The following is an 18,822-nucleotide window of genomic DNA, read 5'->3' on the forward strand; positions in this document are numbered from 1 at the left end:
AGAGCAGGTTGTGACCACCACCCACACGCACGCACACACGCACGCACACACGCACACACAGACGAAGCCCAGTCCTGGTGGGAGGTCTGAGGTCTGGCCCTCGACATTCCACAGACAAGTGTCTAGCACCTGCTAGGCCTCAGTCAGCCTGTACTGGCCAACAGATTAGGATGGGTGGACACACTCCAAATCCATTTACTTTACAGTCTGTGTATTTGCATGTATGCGTGCCTCAGAGAGAGGGGGGGCGTCTGAATCCTTTTCAGGATATTCTGCAACACGTAAATATTCACTCAAAAATTTTTGTTTCAGTTCAGTTCACGGAATTGTTTATTTGTTCAAAAACAGAAGAAGAAAAGGCTTAAGAACAAACACTGGCATTACATCTCAATGTAAGACAACACGAACGTCGCAAAGCAAAAGACTGATGAATCTACTGTCTGATGTCCACATTCATTCTTTTTTTTTATATAAAAGACTCAGGACTATAACATAGTACACACATACAGTATAAAAGTGTGTGTGTGTGTGTGTGTGTGTGTGTGTGTGTGTGTGTGTGTGTGTGTGTGTGTGTGTGTGTGTGTGTATGTACATATAAATGCACACACACTTTCAGCAGCCCATGTCTGACAGGTGCACATGTCAGTCGTTAGTTCAACCTGGATCAGAGCATTTGGTCTCACTCTGTAGCAGCCAGGCCCCCAGGGTACCTGTGTGTGTGTGTGTGTGTGTGTGTGTGTGGCTGTGCGCCTGTAACCCAAGGGCCCAATGCTCAGTACCCAGACACTACCCATATTGTTTTCTTCAGTGGAGCTAGAAAAAGGGGAACCTGATTTACAGAGCTGTCTGGCACTGGAGCACACGGATGCATGACTGACTCGTCCTAATGGAGTTTTCAGCTTTGGATTTACACTTCTCCCTCTATGAGAGGAGTGGAGCCACACATAAGCACAATCTGGCTGCTGCACGTCTCTGTGGCAGCTATGTCAGCGCCGTGATCTCGGCCTGCAACTGTTACCAAGTAATGTTTGCCAACGGATATGATGTCTACAGTCTGGACATTTTTTTTCTTTTTTATTATTTTGCAGTAATAAAAGCCACTGAGACTAATTTTTTTTCCTTTTTTTTCCCCCCACCAAATCCATTTTTGTGCAATGGTGCCTTTACCGTTGCATAACAATTTGATAAATTACACACAAAAAATATGTTCACTTCATCTAAAAAAAACATAAGAGATGGTAATGTCACCGAAACCAGGATTCAATTAGTGATTTTATTGAATACAAAGAAAAAATTTAAGCACTTGTAACTGTGGTTAAAGCATCTTTATATTTTCAATCAAAGGTATTACAGCACTTATTGACCGTATTTAACATCTTAAAATAAATAAATTCCATTTGTTTTGTGCTGTGTTATGTTCTGCACATATTAGCTTTAATATTAGCTTGCCTGGGATTTCTAAACAAAAGCAGTATGTGTCTGCATATTACAAGTACTTATAATGGACAAGTCACTACGAGCAAAAGTTGTCACAGCTTCCATCCTGACAAAAAAAAAAAAAAAAGAAAAAAGAAAGGAGTGAGGTCACACGCTATAGATTGTTCAAAAAGCTGTCAAAAAGAGGAGGAGTGTCCGACTTCTTTCTCCTCCAACATGGCAGCATGTCCCAGGCAACCACTGCCCTATTCTAAATTAACCGTCATTACACCGGGAGCCACTGAGAGCCGGAGCTGATAATGCTGGGAATCCAACATTAACGTGTTAGCTGGACCAAAAATCGGTTTTGTCTGTATCGGATTGCTGGACTGCAATCATGGCGAGAATGTGTAACTGCATACAGCTGTCCCCAAACACTGGCTTCAACAAATTTCCCATTTCACAGCTCACAAAGCATTTAGCCTCCAAACTATTCAAACAAATCCATCCCTGTGCTTTTGGAAGGACACCCACTCACATGTGAATGTAATATTTCTATCACCAACATTATCTTTAAACTTTGGGCTCGGGGTGAATATCAAGTCATTCCTAGTCGGAAAGGCAGAAGTCCAAGTGAAGTCATGCGTCACTGGTGCTAAAGTCAAGTTCCAGGTTTTTTTTTTGATTTAGTCAACAGATTCGTGATTCTAACCTGACTCTAGTGAGTTGAGTCCATACCTCTGTCCATACCTACATCAATTCAAAAGCATCACATCCTCACACACACACACACACACACACAGTAAATTACAAAGACCAACACAATGAATCTTGCTTGTTGTCTTGTCGTTTGCAAAAATTAACCATGTGCTAAATGAGGTTCCTGCTTCATTTCCCTATGGCTCCTTGTTTGGTCAAAAAAGGCACAAAAAAAAAAAAAAAAAACGAAAGGGAGAATCATTGACCAGTTAGCTGTACAGTGAGTCACGTCACCTTTGACAGCTCCTGTCAAAAGGAAAAATGTTGCCCAGCCATTCAGTTAGCGAGGTTATTGAATAGACTCAAGGACCAGCCCTCAACTGAGTGAGAGCAAACCATGAGCGCAGTCAGACTTCCTTTATTATCACCTCATTTTGGTGTAATTGTCAGGGGATCGTGAAGCATTTATGCCAAAAAATGCTGGGCGAAATGGCTCCCATAGTAAAAGCTTTGGTCCAACATCAACTGTTGGCAGTGGCTAATGAATGCTATATAAACTGGAAAACTGATTTCCCTTAATCCACTTACATTTGTTTAGATTCTATGGTGCCGTAAGCCTATTAGGCCATAGAGCTGTGGCGAATCCTGCACTATGTGTTGAAAGCAACAGTGGTGGGAGACTGAGGAGGAAGGACCAACTGTGGCACAATTTTCTTCTGACAGCAACGTCTTGAAGAGTACGCTATGTAATGTACGATCAATTCATGCTTAATGGAAGCCACAGAAAGAGAGATTGAAAGCAAACCGCAGATTTCTTCATTGCGTATGTCCACAGCACTAAGCTTGGATTTGTCTCGGGGGTTCTTTCTACAACATTTATGGAGAAAAATAGAGACCGAGGGAGACAGAAGGAGAGAGAGAAGGATCAAGGTCTCTCCCTATAATTACAAAGATAGCATGGTCGCACTCCCTCCCCAGAGGGGCCTCTGAGGCGTCACTCCCCGTCCCTTCATATTGTATAAAGACTGTTCTATCAGCCCAGGAACGGCATCATTGCTTGTAAATTAATTTGGGGTTCCTGTCAGTCGGGACCCTCTCCTCTCTTATCTGGCAGTGTAATATGGGAAGCTGAGAGGCTGGGGAGATACTGCTGAGAGCACTGGAGGAACGGAGGCGAGAGAACAGGGGAGGGGGGAGTGGAAGTGAGTATTAAAGAGAAGAGAGATAAATAGGAGGAAAGAGAGAGGCAGGGACAAAACAAGAGAGGCAAGTGAGAGAAGCGAATGAGTCCCTGCTGGATGTCAAGAGAGGATTAGGGGAAGGACCTGACTCAGTGATAAGTGAATATGGTCTGGCATCCTATTTACCCCTCCACCTCTCCTCCTCACACACACACACACACACACACACACACACACACACATACACACACAAGCTATTTGTCATCCACACTGGACTCTACGCCGAGAGGCCTTCACCTATCTGTACTATTTGTCCCCATGTCACAGCCAGCGGATAAATCTTCTCCCGAGGATCCTTGTTTAAATCCGCCCCCTATTACCAGAGGTCCAGCCCTCTCATGATCACATGTGCTCAACACACACGCACATATACACACCTCTGACCCCTTCAGTTGTTTCTAATTAACCCCTCACCCACTGTATGTAGCCTCAATTCCCTAGTGGCAATAAATAGGCCCGACTACAATCCCATTATCGGCCGCAGTCATGATAGTGAATTATGAGAGACACTGACTAAACACTGGGATGGTGTTCATTCACCCACAATATGAGGACCGCTACTTGGAGTGACACTGTGTACCTTTATTTTCTGAGAGAGTTTATTTGAAGGAATTGAAATTTTTTTATTATGTATTTATTTTAAAAAGTCTCTTTATGAACAGCATGTCTTATGACCACTGTGAGTTGCAGCACACTTCCTCTTGTTATACACTCTCTTTAACTGAAACTAATTCAGAGTTAATGACGTCTGTTTATATGTATGTGTGTTCTTATATCCCAGACTGTGCTGATAGCTTGCTGCGTGTAACAGCTAATTCACGCCGGCCTGAAATCATTTGTGGCTGCAGAACAAAGACGAGGTAAAATTAAAAGACAGCTCCAATTAATAGAGATGTGTTACATCGAAGAGGCTTTTATTTTGCTAATTCTCAAACCGACAGAGAGGTTTTTACACTGGAGTCAACGGGGACTGCTGTGCATGGGAACTGACGGGGGCCGGTTTAAGTTAATCTCAACAGCTCACTTACCTGCAACAGAACTTAGCGCTTTCTAATGTTGACAAAAGATCAGCTATTAAGAGGAGACACGTGGATGTTTTTTGGTGGTCAATTACCAGTGCTGGAAAGTAACTGAGCATTTTACTCAAGTACTGCACTCAAGTATAGTTTTAGGGTACTTATATTAGCTTTTTATGCTTGTTTATTCTTATACTTCACTACATTTAAAAGGGGAAATATTGTACTTTTTACTCAACTACATTTATTTAACAGCTATAGTTGCTTTACAGATCTAAACTTTAAGAGTCTATAAAATGTAATGAATCGTTATAGATTAAAATACCCTACATTATTTAAATGTGTTAATATTAGCTCCACCTCTACGCTTACAGTTCTTGCATTAATAACATAACAACAACGTAACTTCAAAGTGTGAATGTACTGTATGACAAGTCAATGTGAAAAATTGTTTTTGTGATCTGTAAGACCCCTTTATGGGTAGCAAAAGTTACAATCAAATCTGGTAGTTCTCCACCATAACACATTGTAGGAAGCTAATAATTTACTGTATATTGTATGCTTTGGACAGTGTACATGATGATACTACAGGGCATCACTTCATTGTGTTCCGAAGGATGAAAGCCTTTGTTTCAACAAGGAAATTGTGAGTAATTACATTTGTGTATGTAGACACTGCATTTCCACATTTAACAAAAGAATATTTCCTTGTTCATGCGGATAACCAAGGCTGCTACAGCTAGAAAAGCATCCTGTTATTTCAAGCATGTACACAAGACAACAATGAGCTAAACAAGGAATATGTGTATACTACATGTTCAGATATTTGGCAGACCTCCAAAATGGCAAAAACCACAGAGGCTCTTTAAGCAAACCAACAATAAGACATGTATCATCTATTGTTGCCCAGGGTTGGAACTGCATCCACGAAAAAACTGGCTCATATCCAGATGTTTGGAATGTGGAGGTAGACAATATCGCTGTAAAACTCCTGGTGGATAAATCCTGTCCAATTCATTTCTAAATAAAACGCTGTATTCCTGCACAGTATTTCCAAACATTAAAATATTGTCAATTCACAGAGAGAGCTAAAGAAAATACAAAAAAATATGAATACATTTTAAAAACAAGCTGAGTATGTGCCATGTTTGAAATAGGTGGTGTTGTCGTTTCCTTTAAAAAAAAAAAAAAAAAAATGTGAAAGCTTGTTAGAAATTATACAAATAGAAATGAGCCTAGTTGACAGTATACAATTACACAAAAGATTTAAAAAATGATGGTTCCTTTGCTCTATTTGCAGGTATGGCAGGTCACGAAGCAGAGACGCAGGACTCTTGATTCTTGGATTTCTAGGTATCTACTGCCACCTAGTGGCTTTCAGCAAACACAGGCTGAAGGCAGACAAGCACATGCACAATATCATCTGCAATACAGAGAAAGTCTGCAGTTTACAGAAACAAATGTTGAGGTTTCTCTAAGTGATTCTTTTTGCCTTAATTATTTTAAAATGTATATTCTGTGTCATCACCTAAGATTTAAGATTTAAATACATTTTCAATTTGAATTAACAATAAAATATAGCAATGTTAAAACTGTAGTAAACATGAAATTAAAAAGTAGGGCAGCATCTAATGATTACTTTTATGAGCGATTATTCTATACATTTAATTTTTCAATTGATTGTTTAGTCTATAAAAACATCCAAAATATTGCCTGTAACAGTTTCCTAGACCACAAGGTGCCATTTTCAAATGACTTCTTTTTTCTAACCAACAGTCCAAAACCAATACAAATTATATAGATACAGAGAAAAGCTGCAAATCCTCACAACGGAGAAGCTGGATCCACAGAATGGTTGGCATATATGATTAGCAATTGACTTTGACTTTTTTTTTTTTTTTTTGATTAACTGACTGAAAATTGTTGCAGATTAATTTTCTATCAATCATTTAATCAACTTGTTTCAGCTCTACTAAAATATTGCGAGGGCCTAACTGATCTATGGTAAAAATGCAGATAAGTGTAATGGGCCTGATTCCTCACAGGCACGACCCCATCCAGCTGGTTACAGATCAAAAATTGACCATCAAAGACATACAAGGCAGAAGATACCAGCCTCATGGATGCAGAGTCAGAGCAAAAGATGTTTCTGTGCAAAATCATGATGAATCTCAGTGGACGCGTGTCTAGATGTATGTTTGCATTTGTCTAGGAGTGTGTGTGCGAGCACGCGCACACTTATCCACCATCAAGTTAGCAATGCAAGACACAGATTAATCTTCTTCCATGTAACAGAGAATAAATCACTTGTACATAATTAGCAGGGGCAAGGTTATAACTGATGCCAAATTCCATCTTAATTACAGGAGGGAAATCCGTTTCATTAGTTTTATGGTGTTTGCATGAACACATCTCAACTAAGTTAATCACTGCTGTCATTGTTCTAGTAAGTGTTTACAACAATTGGATGGTCACTTAATTTATTCTTAGGGGGATTTTCTGGATTTATCATTATCATGCATTGATTTGCATAAAACGTGTGTGGTGTTAAGGTGACTGTTCGCACCACGTTGGATAGAAGGTGCAGTGGCACATCCGGGCGCAGGAGCCGGACTGGGGCCAGCTGTTCTTTTAGATGCGGAGTGGTCCAAAAGCCAAGTAGGACAATGTCTCAACAAAATTAAAATAAAAAATAATAATAATACAATAATAAATAATAAAAATAATAATGATAATAATTCAGGTTTGTGGGCTGCTATGGTACAATACATCAAGACTCATAACATTCAGTTAGACACAAGTACAGATGTGCAAGTGTATGAATCAAAACGTATGCATGCATCAAATACATGACTTACATAGTCTTATCTAGTTATATGCCTGGCATACAAAAGACAGCCAGCAGGGCCTTCAAGGGGTTCAGTAACTGAAGCCAACGACTCACTACAGTGCACCAAATTCTCACAAGCAACTCCGCACCTGCACATTCACATCTCACAGGCTGCACAAAAAACAGGCACCTGAGCAGCCGATCCATGCAGAACAACTCAGACATACAAATTATTCAAAGCCCTCTGCAGGTTTCGACCGTGACACCGTGTCGCTGTCGACATCGGCAAACGACCCCGCGGCTTCAAGCACGGTAATCCGCACGGCTCTCATCAGCAGGAACACGGCGAGGAGTTCGACTACAGACAGGCGGTGACAGGATGCCAGTTCGCCCACCAGGAAAGAAACCAGCTGGCGACCAAAAAAAACAAACAAACAGGGAGTGTACATGACTCACGTCTTGAAGTTGAAGTTCAGTCCTGTTTATTTCATGTACATGAAGTTTCCCATGTCCTGTAGTTAATGTCCTGCTGCACTTGTTGCCGTGTTGGTCCTTTACTTTTGTTAGTTGTCCTTATTTCCTCTTGCCATCTCTGCTAGCTTACAAAAGCCGGTGGCTGGCACCATTAGCAAACGGCCGAAAACAAGCTAACTCTGCCAGTCGTTTCACCTAAATATGTTGACAGAGTTTCCGTTTGTTGAACGGTCAGAGCACGAGTTTCTTCTCAAAAAAAAAAGCCGTGTCCTTCCATAGTGCTGTTTGACACTTCATTTCTTTTTAAATCAACTCCACCTGGTTTTTTTTTTTTGTTCTCCAGCAGCCGTCGGTGACGGTGCATCGCCGTCTTTTAACCACACAGGCCGGCCGACGTTCACCGTCAGTTACAGCCCAGAGGGCCGCAGCTCCAATTTAAGGTCACGACAAAAGATGGGGAAGACAGGGCAATATGTGACGGAGAAACATCTAAAATCTTTTTGTCAAAGTGGCAGTGGTAGCTCTTTTTGATAGTGAGTAAGCATAAGCCCACTATCTCCACTTTTAAATCAAAAGACTGAGAAATATAGAGACCTCTATACATTGTAATACAACTCAGTACAATAGTCTTTGAAAAAAAACTTTGATTTTCTCTTTTTTATCAGCACAGAGAGACATTGATCCAAATCTTTGGTGGTGTTCTACTAGATTATATTACTGTCGGGTGTTTTTGTTTTTTTCTCCTCTATATGAAAAATATTACAAAAAAATTTCAATGTAGTGGTATCACCACAAACTGCTGTCTCGAAACGCACCGGTAGTGTCAACACTCAACAAGCTCCAACAAGACCTGAGCATTTTAAGTACAGTATTTTCACTGCAGGACAATTCACTGTGAATTGCCCGGTTCCGTTTAGAGTTCATGTGGGAGTTTGTGAATTAGAGATAGCAATAGCAGCGACGGTGGCACAGGAAGTCAGTTAGGTCACCGTTTCTTTCAGTTAAAAGGTAAAGGCACACTCTCTTGTGCAATCGGTCGTCGCGTTTGTAGACGTGGATTTTACTTTGAAAGTCCCAACGGGAAGTTTGTCTTTTATCTGGGCAGGCTCGGGCGACCAAGCCTCTGGAGCTGTAAGCCAATCGCAGGGCAACGAGCGTCTGCCCCCGACACGCGTCTACTTTCATGTCTCATCACAAACATTGGCTGCGTGAAGGAGTCTGAAGGCGTCTTTTCGTTCTGCCCGTTCGCTTCGAAGTAAGGAACGAATGCCATTTTCCCTTACGTCTTGTGTAGGCGGTCGTGCAGCCCTTTACGGCCCGGCTAGGCTAAGTTTTAAGCTTCAGCTAGCTAAAGTTTATGTCAGGCGGTTAGGTGATAGCTAGGCTAACATTACCGTTATCTAACGTTCAGCGGCAGGACGGGGGGGGGGGCAAGACTTAATTCACGTATAGCGTATTTTTTAACTTTACTGTTTCAGTCTAATAAATACAAAACATGTGCCTTTTAAACTTTTGCCTCTTGACGAATTGGTGAGGCTCATTAAAGCCCGAGATGAGGCAACAAAATTAAAGAACTGGTTGGCGAGAGTGCAACAATAATAGAAATGCCCGGACGTAGATATGCAAAATAAATTTTTACTGGCTTAGTACATATTATGACAACATAGACATTAATTAACACAAATATAAAAAGTTCACACTGTTCTGTACATCAGGGTAGCATCTAGATTGACACCCTCATGCCTTAAACTCGGTGACCTAAATTGTCCTTGGCCACACAAGTGTGCTTAATAATTTCTCTTATCTGTTGAACACCATGGTAGCAGTTGCACTCAAAGTGTTTTTTTAAATGTACTCCCCTTAAATATACCTTTATTTTATGCCAATACACGCAGTTGTTTTTAGGAGGCTTTATGATGCTGGTGGTGCACTTGCTGAGAGGTGCAGTGAAGCATTCTGGGAGCAGGCCCCCGTGCAGTGCCGAGCGACTGGTCTCACCAGTACGTGGCATCAGCTCATCTTCACGACACTTATCTGCTTCTGGGAGAACTCAGCGTTCATCCTGCACTGACACTGACCACCCCAGAATCCTCATCACTGGTTGGTTTTTGCACTGTCACTGTCCGTGTGGCAATGCCAGTTCGTTTTTTCTTTTTCAGGCAGCTGTTCTCTCTCTCACTTTGTCTTTTCTTGATATGAGTTTCCTGTCATAGAAGCATGTCAAATCAGTCACTATGAGCCTTAATCTCTCTGATAACTAATGTCCCTTCTCTTTTTATCATTGTAGGAGGACTTGGACAGCTGGGGGTGGGGCTTGCCAAGCTGCTGAGGTAAGGGGTTTACATCAAGTCCTATTTTATTGATTAGTTATGTCCAGCATAGTTGTTTTGTATATATGTTCGGGAACAATTTGTTCTGAGTGAATAGTTATAGCACAGCAAAAGAAAGATATACGAGTTCCACCATCAGAAGCCGACACCTGCACAGTATAATATAGGATGTGATCAGTCACTCAAAGAGGCTGTGAAGACAGTTGTTACAGATGTCTGGGAGAGTTTTCTAAAAGCCTGAAAAATCAAGTTTTCTATTCAGGGTTAATTGATCCATCTTGGCCACTAAAATGCCTGCAACACTCTCAGAAATGAAATTTGGACTACAGACCTGCTTGCTGATTTCAGTTTCCAGAGCTGACCGTGTTCATGTTCTACCCTCAGGAGACGATTTGGAAAAAACAACGTGATTCTGTCTGACATCCGGAAACCTCCCAACCATGTCTACCATAATGGTGTGTATACTTGTAAAGCCTGCCACATGGAATGCAATGTAAATTTAGTTGTGTGTGGCCTCTCAGAATCTACAAGCAATACCTTTTTTAGCATTCATTTTCAATATTCAGAAAGGGGAAAAACAGAAGAGGCTGAGATATTAATTTCTCCATTGTCAATGGCCTCGGTAGACCAAAAACACAATATTTTGACCGGACAACATTCGTACTGAAGTTGACAGAGCAGGCACAGAAAACAGATTTAATCGCCAAAACTCCTTGAATGCATTTCATGGGTTTGCTGGACAATCAAATGGGTCTTATTCCTGTTTGCATTCATTTTTCATCATTGGGTAACACTGAATAACCCTCTGCTTTCCCTTGGGTGCCCCTTTATCCTAATGCACCCTCATATTTTCAATATCTGCAGAGGAATGCGTGGGTGCAATAAAAAGGGTAGTGGACGTGGACCATGCAAATGCAAAATATTTGTACCTAGAACTAGGCTTTTGGGGTGAAAGTGTTTAACAGTTGACATATTGTGTGTGTCTGCAGATGAGTGGGCAGACACTGTTCAAATACTTTGGTGTGCGCGTGTCCTCCGCAGGTCCATTCATCTTCTCAGACATCCTGGACTATAAGAACCTCAGGGAGATTGTGGTCAACAACAACATCAGCTGGCTGGTTCACTACTCAGCTGTGCTGTCTGCTGTGGGAGAGAACAACGTCGCTCTAGCCAAAGAGGTCAACATCACAGGTATATGCACACTCACACATTTCTTTCATAATACTGTGATATTACTAAAGATAAACACTTAATTACAGACTCTATGTCTATGCATTTAGAGCCATCTTAATATCACACACTTATGCACAACCTCTCTCTTTGTAGGTCTCCATAACATATTAGACATTGCAACCGAACATGGTCTGCGTGTGTTTATCCCCAGCACTATTGGTGCCTTCGGTCCTTCCTCACCCAGGGACCCCACCCCTGAGCTGTGTGTGCAGAGACCGCGCACCATCTACGGTGTCTCCAAGGTCCACGCAGAGCTGATGGGTGAGGTGAGACACATACATTCACACATAGACATCTCAAGTTTCACAATAGAGTCCTATATTTCTTTTCAATGTTTTAGCCCATGTCACGAAAATGCCCAGTGTTTCTGGTCCTCCTGAGCCATATTCACCCTTTCCTTCTTTCCCAGTACTACCACCACAGGTATGGGCTTGATTTCCGCTGTCTCAGGTATCCAGGCATCATCTCAGCTGAATCCCAGCCGGGAGGAGGAACCACAGGTAAGCTGGTCTGAGATGGAAGCACCTTGGGATGACACAAAGCTCTGCCCTGTTTGTCTTAAGTATCTTTGCTTTAAATCTTGTCTGCTGTCTTGTGTCGTTGGTCATTGTCTTGAGCTGTTTCTCCATGTCCCAGACTATGCCGTGCAGATCTTCCATGCAGCAGTGAAGACTGGTCATTTCGAGTGCTACTTGCGCAGTGACACACGGCTTCCAATGATGTACATAGGTATGCTAGACTTAGTCATTTTATGGTAGAAATGTGCTTGTTTTTTTTTTTCCTGTCAATGTTTTAACTTTCCAAGTTGGCCCTCCCTTCATCTTCACCTGCTCCTCCTCCTCCTGTCCAGATGACTGTCTCAGGGCTACTCTAGAGTTTCTGGAGGCTCCAGCAGACACACTAGTCAACCGCACCTACAACATCAACGCCATGAGCTTCACACCACACGCCCTCACCCAGGAGATAAAGAAAGTCCTGCCTGACCTCAAAGTCGCCTACAATGTGGATCCTGTTCGACAAGCTATAGGTTAGATTGCTGTATGAGTGGTGTAATGACATCTTAATCTTTATAGCGACGTTATTGCAAGACAAGAATTTAGGCTGAACACCTTTTATCAAATCTCTTTCAGCGGACGGCTGGCCAATGGCATTAGAGGACAGCGCAGCAAGGCAGGACTGGGGCTGGAAGCACGAGTACAACCTCCCAGAGCTGGTGCAGACCATGCTCACTCACATCACTATGGGCAACCAGCTGGCGCAAGCCTACTGAGTCTTTTTGTAGCATTTTTGCAGATACTCCATACAAAGCTTTATTCAAAAGGAGGTGACATTTAGAATTTAAGAGCTTTTTTTAAATTTCTGTCATAGGAAAATCGCAAAGTCTTACCTAAAATCTTAAGATCCTAAATTAATAACATAAAAATCAGGCAGGGGGATAAGGAATGAGATCATTCAAATAAATACCAACAATTTGACAATCAAACTGAAATATAAATGTCAATATCAGAGGCAAAAAAACATTCAAAAGCACTACTTATCATACTTTTGATTAGATTTTTGATCATCTCCATTTCTCACCATCTGCCTGTAAGTCCTCTTCATCTGTTCATCTCATCTCTCGTTTTCCTCTCTCTCTCTCTCTCTCTTGTCCACCCATCTAGCTTTTGTGTGAAACTAACAATGTGCTGCAAGAGCCTGCTGGACACTGTCACTAAGCTACCGAACTTGTAAGAAAGTTGAGCTCTCTCTCTGAATGTCCTGTATGTTTGTATTTATAGGTTAGTATGGAGATGACTTTGCCAGCCTACTGTATGTACCTCTGTAGCAGCTAAATGAAAAACCTGAAAAACCAGTTGGCTCTTAGTAAGAGTTGCACTCCAACTGGTCACCAATATGTACTGTAACTATAGCCATTGAAAGGCTTTACCTCGGGTACTGTTACTATAGAAACTGATAACCCTAGCTTACCCTAACTTGACCTTTGCACTAGGTGCTTTTTATGTTTTTGTCATTTCATTAAAATTATTTTTATTGTTGCTTTCTGTTTAGAGGCTGCGATCTTGGTGCTAATAATTTATGAATGTTTAAACTATGAATGCATTAGCAGACATTCTTCATGTTACTGAGGAAAATAGAGCTGTCCATCTTATGGGCTGTACCCTCATAACTTAGCTCTGTGAAAGAAATGTGTAGAATGAAGGGAGTGGATATTGTTTTTTTAATGTTGATGTTATTTATAATGCTATTCTTTACCGCTTATTCCATTAAATCAAAAGCATTTCAGAATCAGAATGACTTTTCTTAACTGGTTTCGTGCGAGCATTTATTTTTCGTGACTGTTCCCTCTGTGTCCACTCAAAAATAAGCTGTATGCACATGATCATAAACCAGGTTGTGAACATTGCCGTGGTTGAGGAATCAAGTCTCACATTATTTGACATCTAAGATTACAATCAATTCTTTGAAATTTACAGCACAGTAGCCCACAAATGCATAATCAGATGCTCTACACAGCTTATCCCACACTCAAAAGTAGATTAGACGTGTCAAGAAGTGCAATTTGAAATTTAAGCACTCAAAAGTAATTTGAGTTACTTGAAAATTGTGAGATTAAATAACATGAGATTGATAGTGTTCTCCTCCATCTTTATTAACTCAGGTCTTGCCCTCACACGGCATTTCCAGACTACTTCCCTCCCGTTTTAGTTTTAGCTGTTTGTATCTTTGCCTTTGCCAGTGAGTCTGGATGTAGACTGACATGACCCGTATTGGAAGGAACAGGATTTTGGAGCCTCCCGGTGGCCAAAGGTGCCTGCTGCAGTTTGAGATGCAGGATGTCACTGAGCAGGGAGGCCTCTTGGTTCAGACTCGCCAGCATCTGGCCTTCAGTGGCCCTCACGGCTGTATGAACCAGCTCCAAAACCCCCTACCGTGAATGACAGACACAATCTAAGTCAGGGAATGAAAGATATAAAAGACACTTTTCTGTTTATGCATAAACATTTCCAAGTGTGTGTTAACCTCTTCGTCCAGTTGCACATCCTCAGGAATATCCCCCAGAGTGACCCTTGGCCCATCTCGGAGACTCCTCAGCTCCTCCTCCTTCTGCCGCAAGGTTGAGGTGAGCGGGGCTTGCTCCCACTCATGCAGCTCTGTGCCCTGCACCCCAAGCACACCACAATGATCAGCAGGTGCCATTTTGGGAAGTAGAGACAAATCAGGAGATCCACTAAGTTTACTCCAGTCTTGACCATAGTTAATGTTTGCTATTTAACACTTAACATGAAGTACAGTTGAGGCTGATGAGAATGTCATTAGTTTTGTAGGTACGTGGGTATAAACCATATTGGAGACATTTCAAAAATGACCTGATGATGGCACTGGATGAACAGTCAGGGGATCAACATAGTAGGATTCATCCTCTGGAAGTATGAATGTCTGCACAAACTTTCATGGCCAGCCATCCAATGGTTGTTGAGATATTTCAGTCTGGACCAAAGTGGTGGACTGATTTTCTTGAAATTTTATGTTAATTATAGCTGTTCAGTTTGTAGTCACCGGTTACTGATTACCTGTGCCAGAGGGTAGGGTGTGGGCGGCAACTGCACCTCCAAGTGTAGCTGAACGATGGACATGTTAGTAGCTCCACCCACCACCGCCTGGAAAAGCCTCCGCCGCCTGGCGCAGGTGTCTGCGAGGAACCGGGTGAACTTGTGTCGGTGTACGGGGGTAAGGTTTGGTAGACACTCGGACAGTGCATCTCTCAGCAAGGACAAGAGTTGGGGTATGTCGAGACCTGATGGATAAAGGACAGCAAAAAAAAACGTCAAAGTCCAGAAGCCTGAGAGGAGGAGCATTAAATCAAACCCCAGAAAAATAAGATCAGATTTGTGAGCACAGCTCAAAAACTAAACAGCTTCCAGACTTAAGTGTAGTGGACCTGCGTTAATAATACTGCATCAAGAATGTTTTAATAAAAGACACAGGACTCAAATTTGGGTACTTTCTGCTCCCCTTTAAAAGCTCTCAGAAAACACAATGTTCCCCCTGGTGGCCATATTAAAAGGCCCATGATCATGCCCCCCAGGTGACGCACTCCGCCACCCGCAAGACTTCTTTACAGTGCACTGCTGTTTGCTCTTACCATCCAGCTGCGGGAAGATGCATTTGGCGGTCACAGCTGTGCGGATCACATCAGGCCAGGGAAAGCCATGGGCGGCGGCAAACATGGCGACGTCATACACAAAGTCCTGATGGAAGCACCGCCGCTCATCACAGAACTCAGGCCATGAGAAGTGACAGCTGAGCCTCTGCACGCCAGCATCTCTCTGAGAGAACAGGGATTCACACAAGCGCATGCACCTATTGTGTTTAACTCAAGTCTATGGCTTTGGTCAGGGCTTCATGTCAGTGTGGCTTGTTGGTCAGTTTGCTGCAAAAAAAAAGTACTTTCTTGCTTCATTAGATGGCATTATTGTCATTTCAAGACTTGGCAGAGTGTTGCCAGTCCTACTCATCAATAGCATAAATGTTGTACATCTGTAAACTGCTGCCTTCACGCGCTAATAGTAAATTCAGAAGTTGTATTGTCAATGGATTTTTGCTTCAAGATGCTAAACAAACTGACCCTGTAATACTTGTTTTTTAGGTTAGAAAACAAACAGGTCTACTTGAATCAGTGCATTAGGGATCTAACCAGCAGTGAAATAAAGGGCCATATAATTTACTTAAGTAGAAGTAGTAGCACTATAGTAAAAGTAAAGTCATAGTAATAGTAAAAGTCCTGCGTTCAAAACTTCACTTAAGTAAAAGTACAGAACTACTATCAGCAAAATATACTAAGGATATCTAAAGTACTCATTATGCAAAATGGCTGCAATATGATGTGTTATGATAATGATTCACTCACTTCATGCACTTTGTTTTTGGTGGTACAGGTGAATTACCTTTGTTATTATTTATGTTTGGTGTATGTAGTATTTAGTACCTTTTCTTTTTGTTTGTTTTTTATGCTTCATTTCGCACATAGTAGATCCTCATAATATATATGTAATAAATAATAATATGTATGTATTTTAGTTTTTTTAGGTGCATTAGCTTTTGTATTTTCCTTTTGCTGCGGTGACACTTCATCTTCAGTCTGTGGCAGCCATTAAGTTTTTATTTTATGTACAGTTGCGTGGCTAGTTTATAACAATGTATCAGATTATATAAAGCCATCAAAATATTTTGTATATTAATCTACAAAGTAAGCAAGACTCTCATATGTAAAATAAAAAATAAATCTAGTGGAGTTAGAAGTAGAATATTTTATTCTGAAATGTAGTGGAGTGGTTTCCAGTAGCAGAAAATGTAAATACCCAGGTACAAATGCATCAGAATTGAACTGTACTTAGTTACTTTCTATCACTGGATCTTGCTCATGTTTTGTTAATTTAATTTAAGTTAATGTCATTTTGGAACCTTACATTGGGAAACATCAGGTATAAATCTCTGTAATATACGTAGAAGCAATGGCTTATGTTTAAAAAAGATTCAGCGTTGAGGAATAGTTAGCTGTTAACGGCAGAAATTGAATATTGTCCTCTGGCGCCAAAAAAAACACAATAAACATTTTCAGGGGGCCTAAAGGGACGGTGCAATGAGCTAAGAATTTAGAGTAGCGTGCTTTTTGACGGACGTAACTCTCGCCCCGGTCGGTTGCTTCATGTTTGGGCGGCTTGCGGTCGCTTTTTAAAATCCCCAGCGGCATTTGGCGGCCCCGCAATAACGCCACTTTCTCTTTGAATTCACTTCGGTCAAAGTCCCGGGTGTGACTTCAGCGCCTGCCTACCTGGAGTCTCGCTATCTCCGCTATCTCACTCTCTGAAAGGGAATCCATCCTCCATTAACGACCGGTGACGCTGGGGAGGAAAAAAAAAAAAAAACACTCGGTTGCCATGGGAGACGGACGCGGGGGGCCTACGCCTCTCGTAACGCGATGACGTCACATACACGCACAAGGTATGGGAGATGACGGAATGTGCGGATACAAATTTCATTTTCTTTGTTTGCGCGAAGGTTTAGTTTGAGCTTTCTGTCATATTACGAAACGTAAAAGAAAATTAATAGTATCGCATGCATTTAATTGACGAATTATTCACACAATATTCTAAAATAATAACATGGCAATTAGCATAATGAATTTGGCGGACACCTGTTGCTGATTAGGTTCAATGGCGACCGTTTCGGTCGACAGGTCATCATAATGGGTTTTGATTAATGCAGTTAAATTAGCAGACGGTCTCCCCTTAGACACACGGTTATTTTTTTCTGTTGTCGCTGAGTTTGTTAGGGAACACCGGCGCTGGTAACGGATATGTCATGTAACTAGGCTTAATCGGTCGGGGGACACAGATGGCTCAGGCAGGTCTAATCCTCTTTGATAGGAATCCCACTCCTCCTCCTCTTCTTCTTCTTCTTCTTCTCTCCGTTCCTCCCCCCCTCCTCTCAGTTCTTCTCCTCTCTTCTTCTGCCTCTCCTCTCCTCCTCCTCTGGTTCTTCGGGAAATAAAGCGGAGGAGATCAGAGAGGGGTTTCTAATGGAAAGATAAAGGATTTGACTTTTGTCAAGTTAGCTAAAATTAGAAATACCATTTCCGGTCCTGCCATGAAAAAAAAAATGTTTTACCTAAATGTTCAAGCGTGAAAATATTTTTTTATTTCCTCTTGAAAATTGTAGTAATAATAATAATAATAATAATAATAATAATAATAGTAATCATAATAATAATAATTTACTTTATACCAGACCTTTCAAAACCAAGGTTCAAAATGCTTTACGAGTTACAAAGTGCTTCTTGTATAGACTATTAATCCTATAAGCTGAAAATGAACTAAATTAATATTAAATAACATTACATACTCAAAAAAACGTTTTGTTGCATATTAAAACTGACAAGTGATTAAATTTAACTGATTCGATTCATCATAAATATGGAAAAGCACAAAACCCTCTTTATGCTTTTTTTTATTTATTTATGTTAATAATTAAAATATATAACAAATTTTGAACAAACTAACATTTAAGTCTCGGCATTTAGCCCACTATTTCACGTGAGAGCTGCTCCGGATGATATTGATATGCTGTTGTCAAATTATTTTGGATTTCATCTTATATTTTTATTTTTGGCAGGTTATGTTAATGTATTACCGCCTATTGACCTACTTTGCCATTGAATTTGTTTTCTTTGTCTGTCTGTTTGTAATTTACTTTATCCGTTGTATACGTTGATTACATAATCTATGTCGACTGTTTAAATTATGATTTAATATTTACCCTCTAAATTAATTTGGAATCGAATTTTATTCAGTGTACTTCCGGCCTGTAACGCTGCTGGCTTGACGCACGTCTGAACACGCTCCTCATACCCACGGTCTCCGGTGGACAACGAACTCGCAGCACATCCCTGGCCGATGTGGCAGGCGGAGCGCTTCACACCTCGGTCCATGCTCACTGCTGGTCCTGACTCGACCTGACTTTAATATCTTACTATCAAAATTAGTTGTGTTTTTTTTTTTTTTTTTTTTTTTTCCTGGAGCTAT

At 41.2% G+C, this 18,822-nt stretch overlaps 2 protein-coding genes across 3 annotated transcripts; one reads left to right on the forward strand and one right to left on the reverse strand.

Annotated features, from left to right (window-relative positions):
- Nucleotides 1–8,675: 8,675 nt before the first annotated feature.
- Nucleotides 8,676–13,508, forward strand: LOC120798218 (L-threonine 3-dehydrogenase, mitochondrial-like). 2 transcript variants are annotated; one of them, XM_040142357.1, is made up of 10 exons: nucleotides 8,676–8,931; nucleotides 9,582–9,776; nucleotides 9,964–10,006; nucleotides 10,391–10,461; nucleotides 11,048–11,197; nucleotides 11,333–11,505; nucleotides 11,649–11,739; nucleotides 11,876–11,968; nucleotides 12,090–12,266; nucleotides 12,370–13,508. In XM_040142357.1, exons 2-10 carry the CDS (start codon nucleotides 9,590–9,592, stop codon nucleotides 12,507–12,509), a joined length of 1,125 nt encoding a protein of 374 aa, XP_039998291.1. In that variant the 5' UTR covers nucleotides 8,676–8,931; nucleotides 9,582–9,589; the 3' UTR covers nucleotides 12,510–13,508. The 2 variants fall into 2 exon arrangements, with proteins under 2 accessions (XP_039998291.1, XP_039998290.1); XM_040142356.1 differs by having other exon boundaries at nucleotides 8,677–8,931; nucleotides 9,572–9,776.
- Nucleotides 13,509–13,884: 376 nt separating this feature from the next.
- c13h8orf74 (chromosome 13 C8orf74 homolog) lies at nucleotides 13,885–17,126 on the reverse strand. The gene is made up of 5 exons (XM_040142475.1): nucleotides 17,073–17,126; nucleotides 15,384–15,567; nucleotides 14,812–15,035; nucleotides 14,261–14,398; nucleotides 13,885–14,165 (listed from the first exon to the last, which is right to left on the reverse strand). The coding sequence occupies exons 1-5, from the start codon at nucleotides 17,118–17,120 to the stop codon at nucleotides 13,926–13,928; spliced, it is 834 nt and encodes a 277-aa protein (XP_039998409.1). The 5' UTR covers nucleotides 17,121–17,126; the 3' UTR covers nucleotides 13,885–13,925.
- Between the last annotated feature and the right edge of the window lie 1,696 nt (nucleotides 17,127–18,822).

This window comes from Xiphias gladius, chromosome 13 (genome assembly GCF_016859285.1).
Source record: "Xiphias gladius isolate SHS-SW01 ecotype Sanya breed wild chromosome 13, ASM1685928v1, whole genome shotgun sequence".
In the NCBI taxonomy this organism is placed as follows: domain Eukaryota; kingdom Metazoa; phylum Chordata; class Actinopteri; order Istiophoriformes; family Xiphiidae; genus Xiphias; species Xiphias gladius.